Source organism: Mustela nigripes, chromosome 1 (genome assembly GCF_022355385.1).
Source record: "Mustela nigripes isolate SB6536 chromosome 1, MUSNIG.SB6536, whole genome shotgun sequence".
Lineage (NCBI taxonomy): Eukaryota > Metazoa > Chordata > Mammalia > Carnivora > Mustelidae > Mustela > Mustela nigripes.
This window is the reverse complement of record NC_081557.1, coordinates 20,309,550-20,336,343: the sequence shown is the minus strand read 5'-3', so window position 1 is coordinate 20,336,343 and position 26,794 is coordinate 20,309,550. Positions and strand designations below refer to the sequence as shown.

The following is a 26,794-nucleotide window of genomic DNA, read 5'->3' as shown; positions in this document are numbered from 1 at the left end:
CCAGACCTGTGAGAAATAAATGTCTGCTGCTCAAGGCCCCCAGTCTATGGCATTTTGTTATTGCAGCCAGAATGGAGGCTTAAACCCACGACTCTGTGAGTTGGGGGAGATCATGTCAGCTCTCTGAACTTCCATTTTCTGGTGGATAAAATGAAGACGACATCCATGTCCCAGGTTTGGTGTGTTTGATGAAGATATGAATAAGCAGTATGGGACGTATAGTAGGTGCTCAGTAAAGACCAGCTATTGTGATAATACAGTTGTGGATAGATTCTTTAGTTCACCATTAAGCCCTGGTAAACTGATGAAGAAAATGGAGCAGGGAAGGGGGGGATGTCACTTCTAATGTCACTTTTAACCAAACCCACTCTGGATAATTTAGCAAGGCCTAAACTCTGGAAACCACAGCTTACAGCTGGGTTGTCCCGCTAAGGACGGTGATAGTGAACTCACCAAGCGAGGCTGCTGCATGTCACGCACTTGTCTTAACTCCATTAATCTTCTTAATGACCAAGCACTAGGGGTTATTATCCCCATTTTCCAGATGAGAAAGTGAGGCATGGAAGGTTAAGCACCTCATCTGAGGGCCTGTGGCTGGTTAGTAGCAGAGCTGGCATTTTAAACAGGGGGGTAGACCCCACTGGCACCTCCTCCGGCCTCCCCATGGGCCCCCAGCCCTCAGGGCAGGGTCACAGCCGGGCATCTGGCCCCTGTCCTCTTCCTGGCAGTGGCCTGGCTCTGCTTGGAAGTTGCCTGTACCACAATTCAAGGGGCCAGCTATTCTGGGAACAGCCTCTCCTTTATCACTCATCTGAATGAACCATTGTGTTGGTCTGGACCTGGGGGCCAGGCATGCCCACTTGCCTTCACAATGCCTACTACTTATAAAAGTTTCTAGAAAATACAGTTCAGCCCTTATTCTTTTTCCCTGGGTCGACGTGTCCCTCTGTACTTGCAGAGTGAGCAAATTGTTTAATAAACTGGAGCCTGAGAGGCAATTTAGTGGAATGGAGCATACAGGGGCTTGGAAGGTTGACCAGCTCCAACGAGCTGTGCAACCTTGGGTAAAATCGTCATAGCTAACACTTACTGACCGCTTAGTATTCCGCGTTCTCTTATCATCTTGACAGCAACACTTAGAGGGTAGGGCTGTCAGAATTTTCTGAGCACAAGCAACCGAAGTTGACACTGAGAATTTACACGGAGGGCTATGAGAGAGGCCGTGGACTTGAAAGCTTAAGAATTAGGTTTAGGAGAAGCAAAAAGCAAGGCAACGTCAGGGTCAGGAAGCAGGGGGATCAATAGTTTGTTCAGTGTGGTCCTCTTTTCAGGTAGGGGTGGCCATGAGACACAGTTCCAGCCAGATAGCTGGGAGATTTCTGGAAAAGATTGTACTCTTCTTGATAAGAGTGATAGAAACAACTGAAGCTTTCCCTTGATCTCCTCTTCCTGCCTTGAACTTGGATGCAATGCTGGAACTTCTGCAATCACTTTGTGATCAGGAGGGAAGCCCAGACATTGTTGAGCAGCTGACCTGATGCCAGCTGCTGCTTACTTGGAGACTGTTTATGCAAGAAAATCAGACTCTGTCTGATTAAGCTACTCTAAGTTGGGTTGTCTGTTTCTTGCAGGCTTCCTATGGGGCTCACACCTTCAAACACAAACATTTTTTTTTTTTTAAGTCCTTGCAGAACTCCACTGGAGACTTAAATTCCAGGTGAGAACATGCCTAACTTTTGGCTGGAGGAGGATAGGCTACTTTAACAATCCCAGCAACACCGCACTTACAGAGTAGAAGGAATTCCCTAAAAGGTGAGTATGCTCCTGCTACCAGAAGTGGGGGGCAACAGACGGTGGGAGGCTGAAAGTCTACTGTTCATGAGGATAGGTGCCATGGTTACAGCTGGTGATGACACAGAGGCTCGGGTGGTGACGTCGTAAGTTCAAAGCCTCCCAGCTAGTCTGTCTCAGGGGCCAAGAAACAGACCCTTCTAGGACCATGCTGCAAAGGTACTGCCTTTAAGTAAAGGACTGTCGCGGTGGGATTTTATTGTTAACCCACCTCTTGAAAAAGGGCCAAAGCTACATTATTCACCTCTTATACACATGTTATTTCCATCCCAATCTTTAGTGTGCTTTTGCCTGCTCCCCATAGCTCAGGGAGGAGGGTGGTTTAGTTAGCAACTGTCAGTTAACCCTTTTCACTAGTAGATGTCTTGGTGAGGGATATTTGGCTGCAGAGAACAGAAACTTTCTCAAACGAATTCAAGCACCCAAAAAGAACAGAGGCACATACGGTGCAGATGGACCTGACTTCAGTCATAGTTACGGAGAAAAATTAAGCGACCTTGTACACATAGTGTTTGGTATAGTGCCCAGCACATGGTAAGCCTTCAAGTTGTGACCACGACACTCCAGGGTTGAAAACTGAGTGCCGTCCCATTTTGTCTAGAGCAGTAGAGTTTACGAGCTCTCAGTTCCACTTTTGGCATAACACCGGGTCACACCAATGCACGAGAGCTGTTTGTTTTGGAGGAGGGCCACTGCATCTTATCAGCATTGACATTGTATATATATAAATATACATATTTAAATATGACATATATAAATATGTCATATATATAAATATATAAATATTTAAATATTTAAATATGACATATATAAATACGACGTATATAAAACCTGCAGCCAGATTGGGTGGCGTTAGTTGAGCAAGCATGAGTATGGTCTGTTTATGGGATCAGCCGAGTGGGGTCGGCTAGCTTGCAGAGAGCCAAGGACAGTGAGGATGAGGATGGCAGCACCTTCAGGGAAGCTGATCGCAGAGCTGAAGGTCCTCACTGCACAACTTAAGAACCACGTTTCCCAGTTCAGTGCACCTGCGCCGTGCAGGATCTGTGCTGCCTCCCTATCCCCCTGCCCCCGCTGCCCCTCCTCTCCCAGAGTCTATAGACCTACATGGCTGCTGGGGAAAAGGAGAGCATCCTTAGCCACAATGGAGCCTCGTAGGTACCCAGCTAGAAGTTCTGTGATTATTTACTTTACTCCAAAATAATGTGTGTATAAATAGGAAGCTTTAGTTTCAACAAGAATCTTAGGGTGCACAAACCTGTATTAAGCAATGTGAAAATAAGATCTCTGGTCATTTTCTATTTCTGCCAAAGCCAGTGGAGGGAATGTAACAATGTGTTCACTGGAAATTCTCAGATTTCTTTTGTTTAACCACCCCAGACTCTGGACTCCGTGTAACCTGTGTTTTTATTATAGCCCACTTCCTGTCAGATACTTTCCAAATGCAAGATCCTAAGTCTCACTGCTAGGAGCAGGAAGCCAGAGTTCAGAGAGGGTCCAAAAACTTGTCTAGAGACCTAGCCAATTTGTGGCAGAGACAGGATTGGAACCTGGTTTCCAACTACAAAATCCATGCCCTCAACTGCTATTATCCTAAAACGAAATAATTACAAGGCAGTGGGCCTTGGAAACAGACTGTGGCAAACACTGTATTTTGGAATTACATTGTGTTTCCAGAAAGGCCTATCTGGGTTCTATAAAGCTCACCCTGTTGGCTAAACTCACTGTTCCATGAAAACAACTGTATTTAATGTTTTTGTTTCTAAGAGGAGGCAGGAATCAATCGCTTCAAAGCAAGAAAGCACCTGGCTCTCCTTCCAGGATGTCCCCCAAAGTCACGTTGGTATGTGCTAAAGGTCACAAGGCAGTGGAGCGGCTAACTTGGGGAGCTGAGTGTAAACCCTAGACTTCCCAACGTGTAACCTTGGTCACTGGGAACAATTCAGCTAATTTCTCCAAATGCAGTTTTCTCTTAAGCCAAGTGAGATGATGATAGCACAGACAGAAATACATGTGAAACCCAGAGCAGAGAACCCCACACCATCAAGTTCCCCTCGAGAGAAGATATCCGGTCCGTACTACTTCTGGTCAGCTCCGTGCCTTCCCAGCACATTAAGAATCTCTTAGAAATGTTAGCATTAGTTCAGCTCTGTTTGCAGACAAACCTACCCAGCGTGAGCTGGCGGACTTTGACCACTGACGAGGGACTTGCCATGTGCAGGATGATTCATTAGGCCCCAAGGAGGGTTCAGACATGTAAAGCAAGGTTCATGCTCTCAAGAAGCTCAAAGTTTTGGGGTGCCTGGGTGGCTCAGAGGTTAAGCGTCTGCCTTCAGCTCAGTTCATGATCCCAGGTTCCTGGGACGGACCCCTGCATGGGCTCTCTGCTCAGCAGGAAACCTGCTTCTCCCTCTCTCCCTCCCCCTCCTTGTGTTCCCTCTCTCGCCATGTCTCTGCCAAATAAATAAATAAATAAAATCTTAAAAAAAAAAGAGAGAGACCCAAGGTTCAAAACATGTGGGCTAGGCAGGCACTTATCAGGACACACACTACCTGTTAAGTCCCACTACAAGACACGGGGGAAATAGACCCATACCTTGAGGCTCAGTACCATCAAGACTAAGTTGGACAATGGGTCAGCATCCTTTGAGACACGAGGTGTCCTACTTATTACCCACTGGGTTTATCTTGCATCCATACCTCATTCTCTGAGAGAGAAGATCCCATGTGGTTAATACCACCCAATATTAAACCCAATATGAAGGTTCCTATAAAGCCATACAAAGGCTGTTGGCTCACCTGGTCTTTGCAGTATTGCCTTTGGGTCAGGACACCCAATGCTCAGTCCATGGCGTGAGACATAGTAACTTTCTGCAGAAAGAAACCTCAAAGCTTAAGGCCATTTACTGCGACCCTTGCTGATTTTAGCTCCCAGGAGCCCTCTCCCCATCTCCCCACTAAACAGCGCTCAGATTCTGCTTTAGAGAATCATTCCTTTCTTCGTGCCCTCTGGCCCCAGGGTGGGCACAGGACTCAAGACAGCAGCCAGACAGTCCCACCCTGGAATCCAAATGTTGAGAGAACATCCTGGAACTGCCCAAACCCTGGCTTGCTGTAGTCTGGTTGGATTCTCCCTCAAAGGCTCCCCCAGATTCATTTTTCTACATAAGTGAGTCAAAACTGGTTCTGTTTCCTAAAGGCCTCTGGGAGAGGCACTGCACTGCTCAGCCAAGGGGCCTTGCACATGGTCAGGACCTCCCTGGGCAGAAGGCCTAGTGAGCAAAGAGTTCCCTGTAGTATTTTGTCTTGGACAAGGGAATGAAAGATGATGTGAGAAAAGACACTGGGAACCCAGAGCACCAAGGCAGTGCTAGGTTTTGATGAGGAAGCCCCGACCTGTGTCTGTTCGAGGTCGGGCGTGGACAGGAAGAAGCTGACAGACTCTCTTCCTGCCCCTGGGCACCCGGCAGACACTGTTCTCCTTCTGGGCCAAGAACCACACCCACGCACTTGATTACATTTTATTTTCAGAAAGGCATAAGTCATTCCAGCCTGTTACATAAATTACATGAGCAAAAAGGGAGTGAAAAAAAATGTTAATCCTGAAGTCCCACCTTCATCTGCAAAAAGCCAAGCTGTGAGACAGCCGAGATGATAAGAAAACAAGTGTCCTTCCGACTGCTGGATCTTGCGAATTATTCAGCAACAGCCCCAAGAAAAAGGCAAAACTCTTCCTCAAAAGGTGTAACACTTTTAGGGGTGCCTGGGTGGCTCAGTGGGTTAGGCCTCTGCCTTCACCTCAGGTCATGATCCCAAGGTCCTGGGATTAAGCCCCGAATCTGGCTCTCTGCGTGGCAGGGAGCCTGCTTCCCGCCCCTCTCTCTGTCTGCCTCTCTGCCTATTTGTGATCTCTGTCTCTCTGTCAAATAAATAAATAAAATCTTAAAAAAAAAAAAGTGTACCACTTTTTAGGAAACCAGGAGTGCTTCTGAAAGCCTCAACATTGGTTATTATGCTAATAACCCTGACAAATGTCTCCTCAGCAAATTGTGCTAAGTCAGCCAGGGGGCAACGCAGGCCCGGTGTCTTGGCTAAACGCACCCCTGCTGCTATTCACGAGGACATCTGGAGGCCCCCCGCTGCAGCCAGAGAGGATCCTGCCGCCAGGTTTGCATAGCATCCAGACGCAAAAGAAGAGACCTGCTACCACTACTACTTAAAATAGGAACCCTTAATACTACGAGTCTTTTTTTTTTTTTAAAGATTTTATTTATTTATTTGACAGATATCTCGAGATTACAAGTAGGCAGAGAGGCAAGCAGAGAGAGATGGGGAAGCAGACTCCCTGCTGAGCAGAGAGCCTCAATCCCAGGACCCTGGGACTGTGACCTGAGCTGAAGGCAGAGGCTTTAACCCACTGAGCCACCCAGGTGCCCCACTACGAGTTATTTTTAACAAAGAATGTCCCAACATTCAGACTTTAACTTTATTTTTAACAAAGAATGTCCCAACATTCAGACTTTAACTGCGTGTGACAAAGCCAAGATACCCCACCAATCCGATGCAAAAGTTGAAGGGATAGTTTTCACACATCATTATTAGGTGCTAAGTTTCTCTACTGCAGACAAGCAAAGCCCATTCACAACCGAGTGATAGAGGAAAACTCAGATTTTAGCCACTGCTACCTTTCGGAAGACAGACCTGGGGAGTTCAAGGCCCTGCCGTGTGGAAAGCTCCCCTCCTTCCCTGCCAGACCCCCACGAGTTGAGACTACAAAGGTCACTGCAATCACCCAGCACTGAGAATCTCAGGGCCGCTCCCCAACAGCCCACATGTGGGAGCGTGGTCGGGCCTGCTTGGCAGCGCGGGTGCCATAAAGGGAGAGGATGAAAGCATTCCCTGGGAGAGGCTGTTGAAAAGAACCCCCTGTCCCAGTACCACCGCCCTCCCCCCCCAGATCAGAGTATTTAAAAATCACCTCCAAGCCCTCAGAGGGGAAATAACCATGACCGGGTCCTGCAGAGGATCTGAGGTACTCAAGCTGTCCCTGCGAGGCTGCTCTTGTGAAAAGCCGAGGAAGGAACGGGCGGCCGAGCTCAGATCGCACGTGCTGTACCCTTTTATACCATGTCCCTCCGACTGGTCTTCGCTGCCCACAGGACTGACCTTCAACGTCTCTCAGAGTCTCTCTCGTCACCAAGTTGCCCAATCTAGTGTTAGTTTTGCCCAATGGGACAGGTGAAATAAAGCTTTGGGCATGCAGCAGCCAAGGAAATAAGGAGTATACGGAGACACGGAAAGTTTAGGAGAAGGCCTCCCAGTGTTGATTTAGAGACAAAGCGTCAAGGCTGCCGCCAGCAGGGGGAACAGCATCAGCGCTGTCATCCCAGAGACCCTGGCACTCCCGTTGCACAGGTCCTTCTGGCAACAGCTGTACTCGAGCTTCTTCAGCCCCAGGGCTTTGGAGATGGAGAGGTAGCTGCAGTCATCAAACTTCCAACACTGGCGGTAAAAAAGTTTTGGATCTGTGGGGGAAAGATACACACAAGGGTAAGCAAGCAAGCGGGGACAGTTCTGTACCTGCCTCTGACCTCTCGGTTCTATTTCCTAGAACATAGCCACTTCCAGTGATAGAGACATCTGGGTGGGAATGGGTATCCTTGTTGGGCTAGAAAAGGGAACAACTAGGCAAATGATGATACAGGTCAAGGCGGAACTTTTCCCTAATTCATCGGAGTCCGGAGAGTTTGTGCTGCAACAGCCAATCAAGCTGATGTTTTATTAGAGGTTTGATACAATTTTAAGCCCATTTGCCCTTTGATCCAACAATCCTACTTCTAGAATTTACTCTAGGACATCACTTGTGAAAAAGGTTAAGAGAGATGCTCGAGAATGGTCACGGCATCACTGTCTGTCACAGTAAGAAACTAAAAGACAAAAATCAGTCCATTACTAAAGAAATATTTGAAAAAATTAGGGTAGAGTTCCATACAATGGAAGTCCAGGTAGGTAAGGAAGGACACAGGCCTGCATGTGTCAAAGTGGAGTCTGAGTTTAAAGAAATGTAGGAAAATGGATAAATTGGACTCCATCAAAATGAAAAACTTTTGTGCCTCAGCGAGCACTATAGAAAACAAAAGACAACCTGCAAAAAGGGAGAAAATGTTTGCAAACCATGTAACTGATGAGTCTAGTATCCAGACTATAGAAAACACTCTCACAACTCAATAATGAAAATACAAACATGAGCAAAAGATGCAGAGATTTCCTCAAAAAAGATACACAGATGGCCTAGGAGCACAGGAAAAGATATAATTTGATATAATCAGTCACTAGGAAAATACAAATCAAAACCACAATGAGCTTTCCTTCGCACCCGCTATGACGGCTTTAACCCAGAAACTGGAAAAGAATGGGGGTTGATGATGAAGTGGAGAGACTGGAAACCTGTTTCCACCACTGGTGGGAAGGCAAAATGGCACTGATCCTCTGAAAAAGTCTGGCAAGTACTCAAAAAGTTAAAAAATAGAGTTACAGATACATTATGATCCAGTAATTCTACTGCTGGGCCTTTACCCAAAGAAAGCAAAAACACCAATTTGAAAAGATACATGCACCCCTATGCTTAAAGCAGCATTATTTACAATAGCCAAGACATGGAAGGAGCCCATATGTCCATTGATAGATGAATAAAGATGTGGTACACACACACACACACACTGGAATATCATGTGGCCATAAAAAAAGGATGAGATCGTGCCACTGGAGACAACATACATGGAGGGTACTATGCTTTCAGGGTACTATACTCAGTACAGACAAAAGGACAAATCCTATATGATTCTACTCATAAGTGGAATCTAAAAAACAAATAAATAAATAAATAGAAAGCAGAATCAGACCTATAAATACAGAGAATAGACTGGTAGTTGCCAGGAGGAAAGGAGTGGGGTCGTTGGCAAAAACGGGTGAAGCGGAGAGGGAGGTACAGGCGTCCAGTTAAGGAACACATGTCACGGGAAGACAGGATGGTGTAGGGAATTCAGTCAGTGCCACTGTAACAGCAGTATAAGGGGACACGTGATAGGTATACTCGTGAACACAGCATCACGCACACACTTGTCAAATCCCTAAGTTAATCACCTGAAACTATCATAATATTGTGCCAACTATACTCCAAAAAAAAAAAAAAGAGTTACCATATGACCCAGCCATTCCACTTCTACGCGGGGTCTACCCAGGAGAACTGAAAACTACATTCACACACAAAAGCTTGTTCAGAGCAGCATGACTCAAAACAGCGACCAAGTGGAAACCCAGAAGACAGGTGAATAGAGCGACAAAAAGTGGAGTGTGATTCAGCCACAAAAAGGACTGGAGGTCCTGATACTTTCCTCGACCTGGGTGAGCCTTAAAGGCACTCTGCTTGGTGGAAAAAGCCAGTCACAAAGGCCACAGCCATTGCATGATTCAGTTTCCAGTAAATTCAGAACAGGAAAATCCAGGGAGACAGCAAGTAGATTAGTAACTGCCAGGGCGTGTGGGAAGGAGTGGTGGGGAGGGACTGCTAATGGATGTGCGATTATTTTTCGGGATAAAAATATTCTGGAGTTAGACAGTGGTGAAACTGGTGCAACCCTGCGAGTATACTAAAAGCCACTGAATTGTACACTGTAAAATGTACATTTTCTGGTACGGGAATTTGATCTCGATAGAATGGATGCAGACCAGGATGTAGAACAGGGGCCATATGCATAAATGAAGTCTAAGTCTGAGGGTAAATGCGCTCATTTTCTCTGAAAGACTCCCAAGGATTCTTGGGGTTGCCTTCCCAGAAGACTACCCTTCATTTATATATTTCTATATGAATTGAGATTCTTTTTTTAAAGTCATTGGGTGGATTTATTTTCAAAATATTTTAAACTTCATTTAAAAATCATTAGATGATTCAGTAATACAGGAAGAGTTTCCCAAAAAACATGCCATTATGGTCCCAGTTTCTATACACATTGAAAAATAAAGGCCCAAAGTATCTACGCCATGTATCTTTTGTGGTTTTTGAATATTCAGAAAAACTATGTTAAGGGAAAACCAGTGTGCTGGTTGAGAAGCACTATGGTCAATTTTCCTCTCCAAAAATAAGTGTGCACCAAGATGGTTTGCTAGCTGCTAGACACACCCCGACAGAGAAGGGACTGTGCTGGCCCTGGGATCACTCTCTTACTATCCTTTGTGCTGGAAAGAAAAAAACACAAAAACAAAAACAAAAACCCCATACAGATGCCTACTTCCTTGTTAAGGACTTGTAACTAACTTAATTTCATTCCTAGCTGGGAACTTAACTATATTTGTAACTGCCGGTATAACTCTTCCATCTTGCCCCTCAGAGGGGACGAGCATTTGGGCTGGCTTCTAACGAAGTCTGGTCAAGTGGCAGAGGCCACAGACTGTTCCAGGGCCTCTATTTTTGATAAGTACTTAAGCAAGTACTTATCAAAGTACTAACATAATATTAGTACTAAGTGCTAATATTGAACTAGAGGATACTGTGAAGAGCATGAGTTACTGCCTTACGTGATCCTAACTAGGAACCGGAGCTGGAAAAACATTCAAGTTCCCAGAATTTTAACTGGAGGCGCCTAACAGCCTGGAGAAAGCTGACAGTAGTTGATTAGCAATTGCTACCAATGAATCATTTACTCGTGGCCTGCAGTGAGCCAAGGATTCTACTTCAATGATCTCATTTGCGTAACAACCTGCGATGGAGAGCTCCTCACCAGGCTACTAGCAGAATTGCCCAAATAAAGTGGATTATCAGAGGTCCCCAGAATGTTAGAGTTTCTCTCTGCTGGGCCCATCATCTCTGATCTCTTTGAAGACTTCAGTTTGAGTCTAACATCACCAAGAAACAGTCCCTCATTGTCCTTGGCACCTCTAGGCATGCCCCTGAGTCAGAAGGTTATCATGGCAACGATCACTGGGTGTTGTCACCAAAGGCTTATGCCAGAGTCTAAAAAGCACTTGGTTTATAGTTCTGGGACTGGCCGGGATGCCAGTAAATAGTGGCTGAATGAACACCCAGCACCTGCCTCCTCTCTTCTAGACTTCATCTGTACAGCACCCACATAACCCTTTTCTCCTCTGACCCTAGGCGAGAAATGTTCCCCTTTTACAGGAGGGGAGGGGGTGGGGTGTGGCTAGAGCAGTGGAGTGATTTCTCCACTGGAGTACCTGACTTTTGACTCATGTTTGTGGGGACAGTGTGCCATGCGTCTCCCACGTGACATCAATCCGAGCTGGAGGGGGACTGAGGTGCTCTGGTAGGATCTGTCTTACTGTGAGTTATTTGCAGAACTGCTATCATCACATGCAAAGCTGAAGTCTTAGGACTTAAGTTCATGAAGAAGAAAAATATTTAAGATTCATATTATCCTTCTGAAAAATAGATTTTATTCTTTAGAGGAGCTTGAGATTCACAGCAAAACTGAGCAGAAAGTACAGAGTTCCCATTTAGCCCCCTGGGACCCCTCCCTACCCTAAAGAACCTGTTCTCAGCGTCCCCCGCCAGAGTGGTCTACTTGTGATAACTGACGAAATGACATGGATTCACCATTATTGTTCAAAGTCCGTGATTTACACTGGGTTTGCTCTGGGTGTCACGTGGGGTCTGACAAAGCAGGACAAATATCCACCAATACAGTATCTTACAGAGTCGTTTTATTGCCTTAAAATCCCATGTTCCACCTTTTCATCCCTCCCTCCTTCCTAATAACCCCCGGCAACCACTGACCTCTTTACGGTCTCCTTGTTTTGCCTGTTCCAAAACGTTCTACAGCTGGAATGATCCACAATGTAGCCTTTGCAGATTGGCTTGTTCCACTTACTAATATGTATTGAAATTTCCTTCATGTCTTTTCATGGCTTGATAGCTCATTTCTTTTTAGTCCACTGTCTGGACGCACTACAACGTACAGTCTGTTGACCCATTCCCTTTCCAAAGGACATGTTGGTTGCTTCCAAGTCTTAACTACTACAAACATTTGTGTGCAGGCTTTTGTGTGGACATGGGTTTTCAATTTCTTTGGGTAAATAGTCAGTGACTACTGAATCATGGGTGAAAGTATGTTTAGCTTATTAAGAAACTGCCAAGCTGCACCATTCTGCATTCCCGCGAGCACATAACAAGAGCACCCGCCGCACCACACCCTTGCCAGCATTTCTGGATTCTGACCACTCTGAATAGGTGTCTTGTTATTTGCGTGAACCACTTTTAAAAGCTGAACAATTCATTGTAAGATGAGTAAGCTCTGGGTATTTAATCTATAGCATGATGGGGCTAGTCACTAATACTGTTATTATGTTCTTGAAATTTGCTAAGAGGGTAGATCCTAGTGTTCTCATCACACACAAAAGGGGTAACTATGGGAGCTGATGGATGTATTAATGAGACCACTGCGGTAATCATTTCCCGGTGGACACGAGTTTCAGATCATCACACTATACACCTCAAGTATACATGATTTTTACCTGTCAATTATACTTTAATCAAGTTGGAAAATTTTTCGAAAAAGGTTTAACAATCCAGTAGGAAACACTGGGATTTGAGAGCTGGGAAAAAATTCTGGCTCTACTCTACCTCCTCTCCTCTACCATCCCACGGACACATTTCATAAATCAAAAGCCACAGGCAGAGAAAACTCTCTGGAGGCAGGACAGAGGTTGGAGTTCAGAGCTCCTAACTGCGAATCTAATTCTTCCTCTACACATAATATTGCCTTTATTCTCTCATTTGGAAATTACACTTCTTGTAGTGGGGAAGTCCAAGAGACACAGATGATCAGGGTCAACTTGACGGATGTACTCACTCATAACTGGTCTTCCAATATCTGTGGAATGAACGGCTACGTTCTCTCCGGGGGACTTACTGTGCTTTCCAGATTAATAATTAATGATTGTGGTCCTCTGGAAGCAGAGGACCTGTCCCCCAAAAGAATCAAGGACCTCCCATATAGGAATCAGAATCTTATCCACATTCCAGGACTTTCCATCAAAATGATCATCAGATCATCCAGTCTAACAGGATAACGCTGATGTGTCCTTACTTACTGAGGGATTTCTCCTTTCTAGGGAAATTAATCTTCTCCAACTTTCTATCAGGGTTTCTGAACTTGTGGGTCTCCCGATCCTTTTATGAGTCTACCGGACACGTTCAGCTTATTTCCTGATGATGCCCCTAGAAGGACTTTGTGGTAGAGGGTATAAAAATAGAATAAGATTGAAGGGTGCTTTTATTTTTACTTCTTAAATGGTAACCGTTGCTTGTTGAATGCAGGTCTCATGAGAATGAGTGTGACACACATTTTTTTCCCGTGCCCTCATCATCCCATTACCCTGAGGAGATAGGAAAGGGGCATGCTCTTACCAGCTTTGACCAACAGACATGCATCATGATTAACTGAACAAACAGTGGTCTTGTTGCAGGTTTCACTGTCAATACAGGCGTAGCATGTCAGGCTATGACCTAGAGTCAGGAACAAAATCTGTCAGTGCTTGTAAGATCACCATTGACTTGACCTCCTGACAGCAAAAGGGAGCCCACCACCACCACTGGTCCGGGGCCGAGGTCAGAAACTCACGGCATGCTTCCCTTCCCACACAAACCTGTAGCAGATACATTTTCCCAACCTCAAACTACAGTTCCAGCAGCATTTTTTGGACCCAGAGAGAAGTGCAAAAGGAATCTCCATATTTTAAAATCCATATAACTGGGACACCTGGCTGGCTCAGTCGGTTCAGTGTCGGCCTTCGGCTCAGGTCATGATCCCAGGGTCCTGGGATCAAGTCTCATATCCGGTTCTCTGCTCAGCAGAGAGCCTGCTGCTCCCCCTGCTTGTGCCTCCCCCCACCTTTCTCTGATAAATAAATGAATAAAATTTTAAAGGTAAATAAATAAATAATAAAATCCACATAACCAGGAAATTGAGAAGATTCCCCTTACCTTCAACTAGAAGTGATTTAAAAACAAAAAGGAAATGCTTAATCTGTAATGTAATGAGATATTAAAAGGAAACTATCAGGAGAAAAGACTAACAGAATTCTATAAATGCCTTCCAGGCCATGACTACACTGTTTGATCACATTCTCCTAGACTGGTACTCAGTTATCTAGTAGTACCTATCTGTGTGAAAAGACATTTTCAAAAATGAAATCTGTAAAATCTCATAGAAGAATGTCATGTTAAACCCAGACCAAGTGTGGGTTTTAGAACCCAAGAGCTGACTCGTAGTTCTAAGTCCAAAGCCTACATTCATCACACAGGGCAGGGGAATTCTCCAGAAGGCCAGAAGAAAGTGGCTTGTCACTATCTGAGCACCACAGGAATCAAGCTCTCTGTAACATATAAAATGGCCACACTGCCTTCACCAGGGTGAAATCTCATTGAGCACGGGGCCCTCTGATTTATGAAGGTTCCAGATTAACCTTTGAAATGTCAGTCCAAAAAAGCTCCCCTGCCTACTTTGTTTGCAGATGACAAGACAGATGCCTGCAGAAGTGAAGCGGCTCACCCAAGGACGCCCGAAGGACACCCAAAGCAGCACAGCGGGAGACAGCCCCCACACCCAGGGGCCGGGCTCCGTCAGCCCACTCTGCCTCCTCCCTCCCACTGTTAGGGTTAGTCGTGCCTATGTGAGAGGGGAGCCACCATGAGAAGGGATGAAGATGTGATCTTTCTGGAGTCCTCTCCCTGTTCCAGACGTGTACACGGGCGTGGGAGGGGAGGATATAAGAGGGAAGAATGTTCTAGCCTGGATACTTGGGAGGGTCACCTGAAAAGGCTGTTCTGAGGACTGACTTCTCCTGGCTAAAGCCAGACCTCATTCGGCTTCTAGAGAACCTGCTGAAAACAGAGGAACAAAAGCTCATCCTTAACTTTTTGTGGGGGCAGAGACACAGCTAATGTGTTCATTTGGGGTGTGCAGGGATCCCGTATACCTCCAGGCGAAGTTCTGGATCTTGGCAGAATTGTCATGAGAGGTAGGCTCTGTGACCTCCAGCTCCGTGTTTGAAGAGAAAACCAGATCTCCCACGTTACAAAGGGAGAGTTGGGACTCAAAACTCAGGCCGTCAGTTCTGAAACCCGAGCTTGGTTTAACTGTGACGTTCTTCTAACAGTCCAGAGCAAAAGGAAAGGGCACAAACTGTGAGGGGATCCGACTCTGGGCTAATGGAGGTGAGAGGGAGGATTCCCTGCATTTTCCTCAGAGCCCAGGCAGCAGCCAGGGAAGCGTCTCCCTGTGTGGGCTCGAGTTCCGGAGGGACCCTGACTCTCTGTGGAAGGGCTGGGGACCTGTCACACCATGGGCGCTGGCCCCAAACCCAAGCAGATGCCGACTGGGGGAGATTGGGCACGAGGAGGTGATTCTAATCACAGGAAATACACCGGGCAGAAGAAGAGAGACGAGCATGTCGTGAGCCCCATCACCACCGACCCCAGGGGCCAGTAACAGAGGTGGGGAGGGCAGGTCATGAGGGCTCTTTCTTCTCAGAAAGGGAAAGCATATCCAAACGTGTCCTTGGGCAAATTCCTTCTTTGCCTTAGTTCCCGCAACTGTAAGATGGGAATAACAACAAAGATCCCTCATGGGGTGGTTGGAAGGGATAAGCAAGACTAGGCTTGGCCCCGTCCCTAGGACACAGAAAAAATTCAGTCTAGAGTAGTTGCTAACGCTAACAGTATCTCAGACGTGCTCTGACACGGCAGAGATCTCATCGCTCCTTGCGTCACTACTTCCCTTTCTGCCTCTCCCCCACCAAAAAAAACTCTGAAAAACTGGCCGAACTAACCAGACAGAGGCAGAAAAAAAACATTTGATCCTTATCATGAAGCAAAGCAAGTAACACAGCTGTTCCTTTTTTTTTTTTAAGATTTATTTATTTGAGAGAGAGACTGAGTGAGCAGGGGAAGGGACAGAGGGAGAGGCAGACTCCCCACTGTGTGTGGAGCCTGATCCGGGACTCAGTCACACGACCCTAAGGTCAGGACCTGAGCAGAAATCAAGAGTTGAACATCTAACTGACTGAGCCACCCAGGTGCCCCAGTAACAAAGGTGTTTCTACCATTAAAGAACTAAGACTCGGGAACATGCAACTACTTCCAGGAACCAGGGAGGGGCGGCTGGGAAGGAGTTCAGAGCACACTCTGGTGCCAGTCCACTGGGGCTCAAATTCGGGCTCCACCACTTCTGTGTGACATTCTACAAATTACTTCATCTCTTTGGGCCTTACTCTGCTCATTGCTAAAACGATGGCAAAAACAGGACCTACTCCACAGAGCTGACATGAGGATTCAGTAACCGAGTGTACACAAAATGCTGAGGACAGCGGTAGCCATATGAATGCTGCGAACGGGCTGCTGCCACTGCTTCTTTTTTTTTTTTTAAATATTTTTTCTTTATTTATCTGACAGAGATCACAAGCAGGCAGAGAGGCAGGCAGAGAGAGAGGAGGAAGCAGGCTCCCAGGACCCAGGGATCATGACCTGAGCCGAAGGCAGAGGCTTAACCTTAACCCACTGAGCCACCCAGGTGCCCCCTGCCACTGCTTCTAAGATTGTCCTCATTGTCCTCGTCATTATCACACAGCAGTCACCCCCGTGCAGAAGGAGCTCAGCACTTTAAAGCTGGGGCCCACTGGGGTCGCCAAAAGCTGGTGAGAGGGAGAAACTTTAGCTGTTGCATGGACCCCCAGGCCTGCTCTCCCCTGAAAGCTACTGTCACACAGGATGGGGTGTCACTCAGGAAGGTGCTCCAAGGAGAGCAAGAATGTCATGTAGGAAGGACCTGTCACACAGCCCTAGACCTGTCACACTGGAAGGCAAAAGAAGCAAAGCCAGGTCCGAGGCCAGTGGCATCCACTCCATCTCCCTGAGGCCTAAGAAAAAGGAAGCTTCTGACCAAGGTGACCTAGATGCTCTAAATCCGTGTCCCCTGGACCACTCACCTGAACGGCAGAGCACAGCGAGGATGAGCAGAAAGATGAAGCCTCCTTTGCTTTCCATTGTGATTGTCCACAAAATCTGCAAGGAAGGGACATAGAGGCTTGTCATGCACCAACGAACGAAGGACTATTTCAGAAACCGACAGGAGGAAGGCCTGGAGCCTTCAGGAAACACGAGGAAGAAGTTGCACAGAAAGCAATGGTCTGGGGTGCTATGAGCCAAGGTGTGCTTTCCTGGTCCCTCCTCTTGCCCCCAGACCTCAGGTTACTGAAGAAATGCTCCCCGTCCTGGCCAAAGGGGCAGCTACTGGGAGTCAACGCAGAGCAGGCCAAGCGTCAGCGAGAGCCAGGCCCTGCCCCAGCTCCCACCTACAGTGGCCAGGAGAAAAGAGTTACCTTTGATGAAACCTCAGTCCCTCCAAGTTGCAGTGGTCGTGATCATGCAGTGGGGATACCACTTTCTTCCCCATAAGGGCTACTGAGTCAAATAAGAATACGAGAAAAATAATACAGCGACTATAATTCCCACCGGGCTGGCCCACCCCAAGATGCTGGCTGAGCATGGGGGCCTAGCAAGGGCCATCTCTCCAGGCCACGCCACTAAGTGTGTCAGACCAAAGCGGTGACCCTGGAGGGCACTGGCAGGCTTTCTGCACAGAATAGGAGGCAAGGGTTCAGCAGGCTCAGAAGCTCTGGCTCCCCGTCTTAGCAAGCGTGATGCAGACAGCGCCTTGTTGTCTGGGGAAATAAAGAGGGGTCCTGGTAACGTCGATGACCAGTGCCCTTACATTAATGCCTAAGTGTTGTGGCAGTGAGCATCAGGGGAGGAAACGGGAGGGCTGAAATGATTCAAACCCTCCTTTCACCTGACAAGGAAGCTAAAACACAGAGTGTTTCTTGTTGTCTAAGACTAAGCCATGAGTGGCAGATCTAAGGAGGCTCCCAATCCCGCCGCTACTTCCCTGACCCCACCCCGGAACAAGGAAGCAAGAGCGCCTCTAAACCAGGGTGCGCACGCTCTCCTCCTCTCAGCCCCACGGGCCGGGACTTCCCGGGGCTCTGGCTGGGTGAACAGCCCCAACCTTGTTAGGAATGTCATCTCTATACCTCTGAAGGTCATCTGCTGCTCAGAAAACTGGTCAAGGTCAGGGGAGAGTTTGAGAAGCAGAAAGAACAGGTTCTGGCATTGCCCAAAGTCAAATACACAGCGGAGGTCATGCCTGGATGAAAGAGACAGGTTGCCTTCCTGGGTGGGGGACCCAGGAAGAAAATCAAACAGAGCCCGACCTTCCTTTACAAGTTGAGTAACGTCCTCTTCCCTCTGGGGTCTTCAATATCTACAATAGCCTATGAATGGCCACCCCCGCCCCCATGCCGACCCTGCTGGGGCGTAGCTGCCCTCAGCAACCCTGCACAGTGAGGACGTGAGGTGGCCAAGGGCAGCGGTGGAGAGCTCAGACGCTGGTGGACCAGAGGCCTGGCCCTTAGGGCCAGCTCGGTCACTGCCCCCCGAGCCACTTTTACCTCAGCTGTAACAAGGGGGGTTGCAGAGGCACTTCCCAACACCGTGAGGATTCAATGGGATAAAACAAGTTAAAGGAGTATGTGCTTGAGATACAGCCAAGCACAAGGAAGCGGTGGTTGTCACCCACAGGCCTCATGCCCTGACCCGGACAGAGACGTCTACCGCACCTCCCATTTGAGAATCTGAGTAACTGCAGGTCTTTCTTCCTGTCCCCTGACCCTGAGAGGTGGGGGCCCTGAGGTCTCTGCCCCCTAATGGATGAGGAAGAGGCCTCACTCAGCCCCTCCTGCTGGCACCCCATGTCCCCCGCCTGGAGCCCCAGCCACTCTCCCCTCGCCAGTGAGTGACCCGGGCCTCAGCCCCCTGCCAGCTCCCCATGCCGCCTTTTCTCTCTCAGGAGTTTCTGGAGAGAGAGAAGGATTTACATGCTCAAGTGAGGCAGGGCTCCAGTCTGTGAACAGCTGCCTGCGAGTGAGCAAGGGGAGGAAGGAATCTATCTGAGGGGCAGGAGCTACGCGAGCACAATGGCTACTACATCCAGAGTCCCCCCGGAGGAGGTGGAGGGAGCTCTCCACCCAGCTCAGGAGCTGGAGAGGCATCAGGCTGGCGGGAACTGCTGGGATCAGGTTCCCGGGAGTGGCCATTAGCGTGAATGACACTACCACGAGAGACAAAGAGGATGCCACACCACACGGAGCAGGGTTCCTGGATGGACCACATGACAAAGAACCTCTCCTAGGAAAGGCTCATCTCTTAACAAAAGCAGAAAAGAAACCAAGAACTGGGGAAGGGAGAGGCTTTCCGGTCTGGTTTGGAGAGTTCGATCATGGCATCGGGAAGCTGTGGCTCTTCCTCTTCTATGGTTAACTCAACCTCTGAGCTTCTCTTCCTTCAGCCAGCCTGGGGATAAGGACACACACCGCAGGGAACAATGCCTGGCACTCGGGAAGCACTCAAAAAGCAGTTGCCACTACAGCCTTACTGCAAAGCAGTGAGGTTACAGGGAGGAAGCAGCTGGGTAGGGAGGGGGTGTTGGGGGCGAGGGCTGGGGGAGGGTGGGTGCAGTTGGGAGCCGTAGGTGAGGAACCCAGACAAACACCCTGAAATGAATGGACCGCGGACATCTCAGGCCCCAAACATCGAGCAGCCCCCAGCTCTTTGGGTTGGAAGGGGTGTCAGGTCTTGGTTTCAACATGCCACCCAGCTGGCTGAGGGTCACAGCAGGGTAACTTGGCTGCAGGAGGGCAGAGATCGTGGAGGAAGGAAGGGGCCAATGTGTGGATACCAAGAGGAAGCTGTTCAAACTGAAGTAGGACCAAGTCTTCAACAACAACCATGACAAAAATATACCATTTCCTAGGGCAAAACATTGTTATGGAGTTGGGGGCGAGAGAGGATGCGAAAGACCTGGTTGTTTTCAAGCGATTTTATAAATGCCCCGAAAATGTTGACAGTAGAGGATGCTATGCAGGATTCCTTATGATTTCTTATTTCTCTTCCTGACCCTTTGCTTTCTGCCATATTTTCCTCAACTGTTCTCTCAGGAGCCAGGCATGACTTCCATAATCAGAAATACTGGGGAAATCCGCACATAATAATGTTTCTCTTCGGGGAGGCATCTATCACCTATCTTTTCACAAATCTTTTTTCTCTTCTTCTTTTTTACTGTAAGTGTTTGGAGTCATTCTATTTATTTATTTATTTATTTATTTGGGAGAGAGAGAGAGAGTGTACAGAGGGGGTGGGGAGAAGCAGACTCCCTGCTGAGCAGAGAGTTGGGTGTGGGACTTGATCTTGGGACTCTGAGATCCTGACCTGAGACAAAAAGCAGACGCTTAACTAACTGAGCCACCCAGGTGCCCCTTGGCAAGTCTTTCTCGGAATGAAAACACAAACAAACTGAACTTCCTGATTTCAAATATTTCCCCCTGGTCTAAAACAGCCCCAACTGGATACTTTAAATGATGCATGTTCATCGGATGGTGGCTGAGGCAGAGGAGCGGGACTGACTCCTCCAACCCACCCATGCCAAACGCTTCCATGCAAGTTGCACCCAGAGGGCCTCAACGCTCTCTTTTCCAAACATATGAACTCACTGAAACAGCCAAAGTGAATATAATGACTGCAAACAGACCATAGCCACTCTGAATAAGGTCCACTGAATAAAGACGGGTGAGCCCAGTGGAAACACCATTTTGGGGTTGTAAAACTCACCTGAAGCCAGCCTCAGGGAGTTTGGACAGGTTTTCCTGGGAGGTTCTACACTTGACTCAGAAGTTCTGGTATCTCATCACAGGATGAGGTAAATGAAAATACTCCTTACTCACTCAAGGATACATACCCATTGTTTAAAATAGCAAACATCTGGCAACAGATGTGCCTGGAAGTAAATGAGTATATAATTCCTTGGGAGGAGTGCACAGCCATGAGGAATTAAGTATTAAGGAAAAAGCCAGTCTAAAGATAAGCTATAATTCTTATTCCTGTTTCTTTTTTTTTTTTTTAATTTTTTTAAATGATTTTATTTATTTATTTGACAGACAGAGATCACAAGTAGGCAGAGAGGCAGACAGAAAGAGAGGAGAAAGCAGGCTCCCTGTCGAGCAGAGAGCCTGATGTGGGGCTCGATCCCAGCACCCTGGGATCATGCCCTGAGCCCAAGGCAGAGGCTTTAACCCACTGAGCCACCCAGGCGCCCCGTTATTCCTGTTTCTTAAAGATACAATGCTTAGAATACCGTACCACCTTTTCTGAACATTTTTGGAACCTGTGGTTGAAAGAATGGTATAACTATTGGTAGCTTATTCATACCGAAATATATTCTCTTAACAGTAGACATTTTTATAGAAAGAGCCCTCGAAATGATAGCAGGGTGATAATGTACTTACGAACAATTTCACTTGTCGCTTCTTAACTTTTTATTTTTCTACTACTGAACCTGATTAGGTATAAAACATACATACTACCTTTCAGAATTAGCTTCTCTGAGGTAAAAAAAAGGTTTCGTGTACACATACTCTCCTGAGTCTGTCTTACAGCAATTATTTTAGTCATACTCCATATTTGTAAAACATGAGGCTCAGGGGATTTTCTAGAAGTCCCGAGAGAGAGAGACCTACATTCTAATCCCACACTGCTGCCAACTCACACGACCTTCAAATAGTCCAACAACCCTTTACTTCCACTCCTCACTTGTGAAAGGGTAATTTGGTTTTATATAATGATAAAACATAAGAATAAGACTTGAGAAGTTCATAGGCCAATGTGGACCAAAACATAGCAGGTTAAGGAAGAAGCAAGTGGACAAATGCATGTCAGCCTGATCACTATTTACTCGCTCGGATCCGCTGAGACGAAAAGGAAGCTAAGACAATGCAAGGCGATTTACAAGCACAGGCATTCCCTGTCAAGTTCCCAAAAATGTTTTGGGTAACAAATTTATGGATAGTGTGAGCCTAGATTCCATTATTCTCCCAGATGCCATTATTTTAAAAGGAAAGCAAAGACATGTTACTGTCCATCCAAAAGCCCCAACCAGTCCTTCCAAATATCTATCCATTTAACGAGCCACAGGAATTTAACTACAAAGCATTTAACACACTAACTATTTAATGATGTAACTGAAACAAAAGAAAGGAATTCACTAGTGGGTCTCTTTACTACTGTGAAGTAGTTTCAGTCTCGACAACAACTGTCTGCTGGGAGCAGGTGTCCTACCAGGCACTGCATTAGTGACCCGCTGGACAGGCAAGGCCCTGCTCTTGGCAAGCTACCAGAGGTGGACACCAGCTAGCACTAAAGACTAGGAGGAACATAAAATAAGGACACAGCACTGGTTCTAGACCTTGAGTGGCCAAAAAAATCATCTGGAGGGCGGGTAAGCTCAGATGCTGAGTCCCATCTAGAGATTCTGACTCTCCAGGTTTCGGGACCCAAGATTCTGCATTTCTAACCAGGCACACATTGAGAACCACTGGGTTGGTGGGGGACCTGGGACAAGGGTCAGGCTACTTTAGATTGGGTTGGAAGCTTCTCTCACAATGTTGTGAGAGAAGCTGTCCGTTCTGATTAAATAATTAAAGGCTGCTTCTTTTATGGGCCCGTGTGATGACACTGGGGTCCAATGTCACCGAATGCCAGCTGTAAGCAAACACTTCTTTCAGTGAGCAAAAGTTATGGCCAGTTGCTACACTGGTGTTTACATAACTACACCAAATCCTCCTACAATGCTGTAAAGTAAATTTAATTCCTGCCTCTGTTTATCAAAGGAGGGTACTGAGGGTTGAGGTAGGGATTGAACTAAGGCAACAGCGGTAGACAGGATAAATAACACTTCTCCCAGGAGATGTCCACACCCTAATCCCCGGGCCACCTTAGATGGCAAGTGACTTTGCAGAGATTAAAGTTACAGATGGTTCTGGATTATCCAGAATCACGTGGGTGATTACAATGAAGAGGATGAGGACGGCAGCGGTGTCTATCAGAGAGATGGGAAAACAGAAGCAGCAAGAGGGCCTCAGTCTGGAACATGCGACTCTTGATCTCAGGGTTGTAAGTTTGAGTCCCATGTTGGGTGTAGAGATTACTTAAAAATAAAATCTTGAGGTGCCTAGATGGCTCAACTGGTTAAGCATCTGACTCTTGATTTTAGCTCAGCTCCTGATCTCAAGGTTGTGAGGTTGAGCCCTGCACTGGGCTCCATGCTGGGCGTGGAGCCTGCTTAAGATTCTCTCTACTTCTCCCTCTGCCCCTATTCACCCTGCTCATACATTCCCTCTCTCACTCAAAAAAAAAAAAAAAAAAAAAAAAGCCTCCAGCAAGGACACAGCCCCAGTGAGGCCTGCGACAGACTTCTGACATAGGAAACTGCAAGGTTGATAAATCTGCATTAAGCCACCAAATTTGTGATTTGTTTCGGCAGCAGTAGAAAACTGGGACATAGAGCAGCATTTAAACCCAGGTCTGAGGTTAAATGCTCTGAAGGAGAGACTTCTTGTGAATTGAGCTACTGAAATAAAATATTGAGCTGAGGCCATGGAAAGGAGACTTTACATCAGCACGGGTTGCAAGAGACTCACAGCAGTTTCGTCCCTGCTCCGAGGACTGTGGTGCCTTAGAGGCTGATGAAAGTTAAGGCTAGAAGTGTCCTCAAAAATAAAACCCAATGTGCTCATTTTCTGGAAAATTCTCAGAGGCCCAGGGTATGAAGTTACCTGTCCCAAGGCAACAAACTGTGGCAGAACAACACAAGGTGGACCCACTTCCATTCAGCAGGGGCTGGTAGCTCACAAGTGGGGCTTAGCATTACTGTCAGGAGGCCTGGAGCTTTGCGTACTTATCATCCTGGCCACATACCTCACCTGCAGGGGCCATGCGCGCAGAGATGCCCAGACAGAAATCAACTACTCAGTTCATCAGAAGGCAGAGGCAAAGAGAAAGCCGCCTTCATAATGGCCAGCCCCCCCGCCCCCAGCCACGCTGAGGTCCTGCTGGCAGAGACGACCACCCCAAAACTCTTTAAACCACATGAATTGGCAGCTTGCCTCAGGAGGGCCCGCCCTGCCATCTGTTCCAGGGCTGCCAAGTGCTGGGGAGCTTTCCCAAGAGGGCCTCTTCTGAGAGATCCTCCCCTAGGCCCTGCCCTTTGAGATTATGCGTGCAGAGTGGAAGGTTCAGCGAAGGTCTGCACAAAGATCGGGGGCTTAGGTAAAAATATGTCTTCCCCTTTGGAAAACCTCAAGCACCTCTGGGCTTGGCTTTGTTTGTGGTGGCCTGGCCCAACGTTATAGCTCCAGGAATTTTTAAAAATCTGCTTTTGTTCAAAAGCTTGGACCTGTAGCTATGAAAGATGAATTCCATTACACACCACAGTTGTCATCATTCCAAAGCCCTTTTAATGTGGGCTTTCATCTTCCAAACCATGCAGCATGATGGGCTGTTCTCCTTACATGAGGGTTCAGCAAAAGGTTTCCGGTTTTTGTTTTGAAAATACAGAAGCCCCAAGTTACAGGCCTGTGTGGATCTCAGGGAGGCTACTCTCTCCCCACCCTAGGATTATACATTTCCCACCACAGTAAATAACCACAGTTCGGGGAAATGTTGCCACCTCCTCAGTGAACATTCTGAGCTTGGTGTGGGTTTTTTGGAGGACTGGGAGTGAGATGCCCCGGTGGGGACCAAGAACAGCTGCTGTGGGTCACAGCAACAGTCCCTAAAATATTAACAGCCATCACTGTTCTCCACAAACAGGTGCCACACTGATTTCCACTAATTATCTCCGTTAGTTCTGATAACACCCTATGAAGAATGGGTCTATTATTTTACTGATATGAAGAGGAAGCTGAAGAGCTTGCTCAGGATTACCCAGCCAGTAAACAGCAGAGCCAAGGTTCAAACCCTGGGGGTATTGCCCGGCCCCTAACCACTAACCTGTGACACATGAAATTGGTAGGGAAGTGCAAACTCACCAGTTCTGCTCACTGCACACCAGGCTTCAAATTGTACCTGATTCTAGGCGGATTCCAGAGACAACAGATTAAGCCGGACAAGGCGGGACAAAGTGGTGGAAAGGAAGTGTTTCCCTGTGAACTGAACACCATCTCCGGGTTAACCACTGCCTTTGAAGTCTCTCCCTCCCTTTCAAAAATTTATTATCACATGCTAACATGGCAGAGGCGCTGCGTCTCTAAATCGGTAACATAGGGGCTGATTTGTTTAGAAAGAAGTGGCAATATTGCAGGTGAAAGGGGTGGGGATCTAGGTCTCCGCTGGGGGCCCCCTGACCTCTTTAGGAAAGTCACCACCCCGGGAGAACAGGATTTTTTAAGACTCAGCTGGTCACAGCGGGCGGCGCCTTCAAAATGGACACAGCGGACGGAAAACACCCTCGAAAAGGATACAATGATCGGCGCCAGCGGAGGGGGGTACTGTTTCACAAACGGGGCCTCCCGCGGGCACAGTGTCGGGAGCCGCGGCCAGCGTGAGTCACAGATGCCCGCGCTCAGTGTGCCACCTCCGAGAGGCCGTTTCCCGGACACCGGGCGTGTGTGCCAGCGAGGGGGCAAACGGGACACGTTAACTCGGCACCTTCCCAGCATCCGGGGAGAGCCTGCTTCTCACCGGCAACCACAAAAAAACCACGAGCTAACGTTTCTCTAAAACCCGGCTGTCAGACTCCGGGAGCGGTGGAGCCCCGCCAAGCACAACGCCACACCAGCCTCGGACTTAAAATGTCTACCTTTGGGCCCCGTCCTTTTCCCCACTTCCAAATTGGTACGTCTAGACCACGCCCGTGACCACTCGCCTGAGAGGGGAGCGGGCTAACCTCCTTTCAAGGCGCGATGTCCCCTCCCTAAGCTCCGACAGCTTCCCCACAGATTGACGAGGGCAGGCGGCGGGGTTCCGGGAAGATACTGCCGCCGCCATGGAGGGCACCGCGCGCCGAATCTGGGGTGTTTCGGGAAGAGCGCCCTCTTCCTCCCCCGTCCCCCGCGCTTCTCTTTTGGTTCACAAAGGAAGCCAGCGTTCCGCCGGGCGCCCTGGGGAGTCCCAGAAAGGCCACCAAAGGCCTCGGGTGCAGGGATGTTGCGGGCCGCGGGCGGCTCGGAGGGGTCTGGAGAGGACGGCCGCAGCAACCCCCTGCTTCGGGGGCCTCCGCCCGCCCGGACCCAGAAACCGGCTTAAGCTCGCTGGGGCCGCAGGCTCGGGGAAGGTCGGGGTGCTGCTCGGGCCCTTCCCCGCCTCGGACCTTACCTTCCGCAAACCCGTCCCGCTGCTAACACCGCGCCCTTTGCGCGCTCCGCCCCGCCCGTCTTTATAGCTTGGGTGGGCCGGACTCCGCCCCCTCCCGCAGGCCACGCCCCCACCGAGGCTCCGCCCGACCCGAGGGCCGCGGTCTGGGATTGCCAAGGTCACCCGGGTCCTATCGCGGGGTGCCAGCCTGAGCCCTTGGCACTTACCCCGCGTTCTCAGAACACCCGAGCGCCGGCCGGGCAACCAGCTCTGGCCATGCAGCCGGGCAGCCACTCCTCGCAGGGTGACAGGCTCCCCGCCCAGGTTCCGAAAGAGAGGGAGACCTCGGCACGCCTGGGTGGCTCAGTCGGTTAAGCATCTGGCTTTGGCTCAGGTGGTGATCGCCAAGTCCCGCACGTGGCTCCCTGCTGCTTCTCCCTCTGCCTCTCTCTCATGAATAAATAAAAATCTTAAAAAAACAAACAAAAAAACTGTGACTACGAGTAGATTGACCTTTAAAATCCCCAAGACAGAAAATTTATAGTGTCCTCCTCCGATTTGGTACAGGAAACAAAAATATGTAACTCCCTGAATTCTGATGTTCCCTTCATTTAAAAATATAATGTTTCAAAAAACTTTCTTGTGCCGGTGCCAAGCTCCCACTTTGGCAGGGCTGGCTATCCAATCCGG

At 48.1% G+C, this 26,794-nt stretch overlaps 1 protein-coding gene across 1 annotated transcript; it reads right to left on the bottom strand.

Moving 5' to 3' along the window:
- Positions 1 to 5,358: 5,358 nt before the first annotated feature.
- On the bottom strand, positions 5,359 to 26,281 carry CD59 (CD59 molecule (CD59 blood group)). The gene is made up of 4 exons (XM_059406117.1): positions 26,126 to 26,281; positions 16,852 to 16,927; positions 13,274 to 13,372; positions 5,359 to 7,376 (listed from the first exon to the last, which is right to left on the bottom strand). The coding sequence occupies exons 2-4, from the start codon at positions 16,907 to 16,909 to the stop codon at positions 7,180 to 7,182; spliced, it is 354 nt and encodes a 117-aa protein (XP_059262100.1). The 5' UTR covers positions 16,910 to 16,927; positions 26,126 to 26,281; the 3' UTR covers positions 5,359 to 7,179.
- Between the last annotated feature and the right edge of the window lie 513 nt (positions 26,282 to 26,794).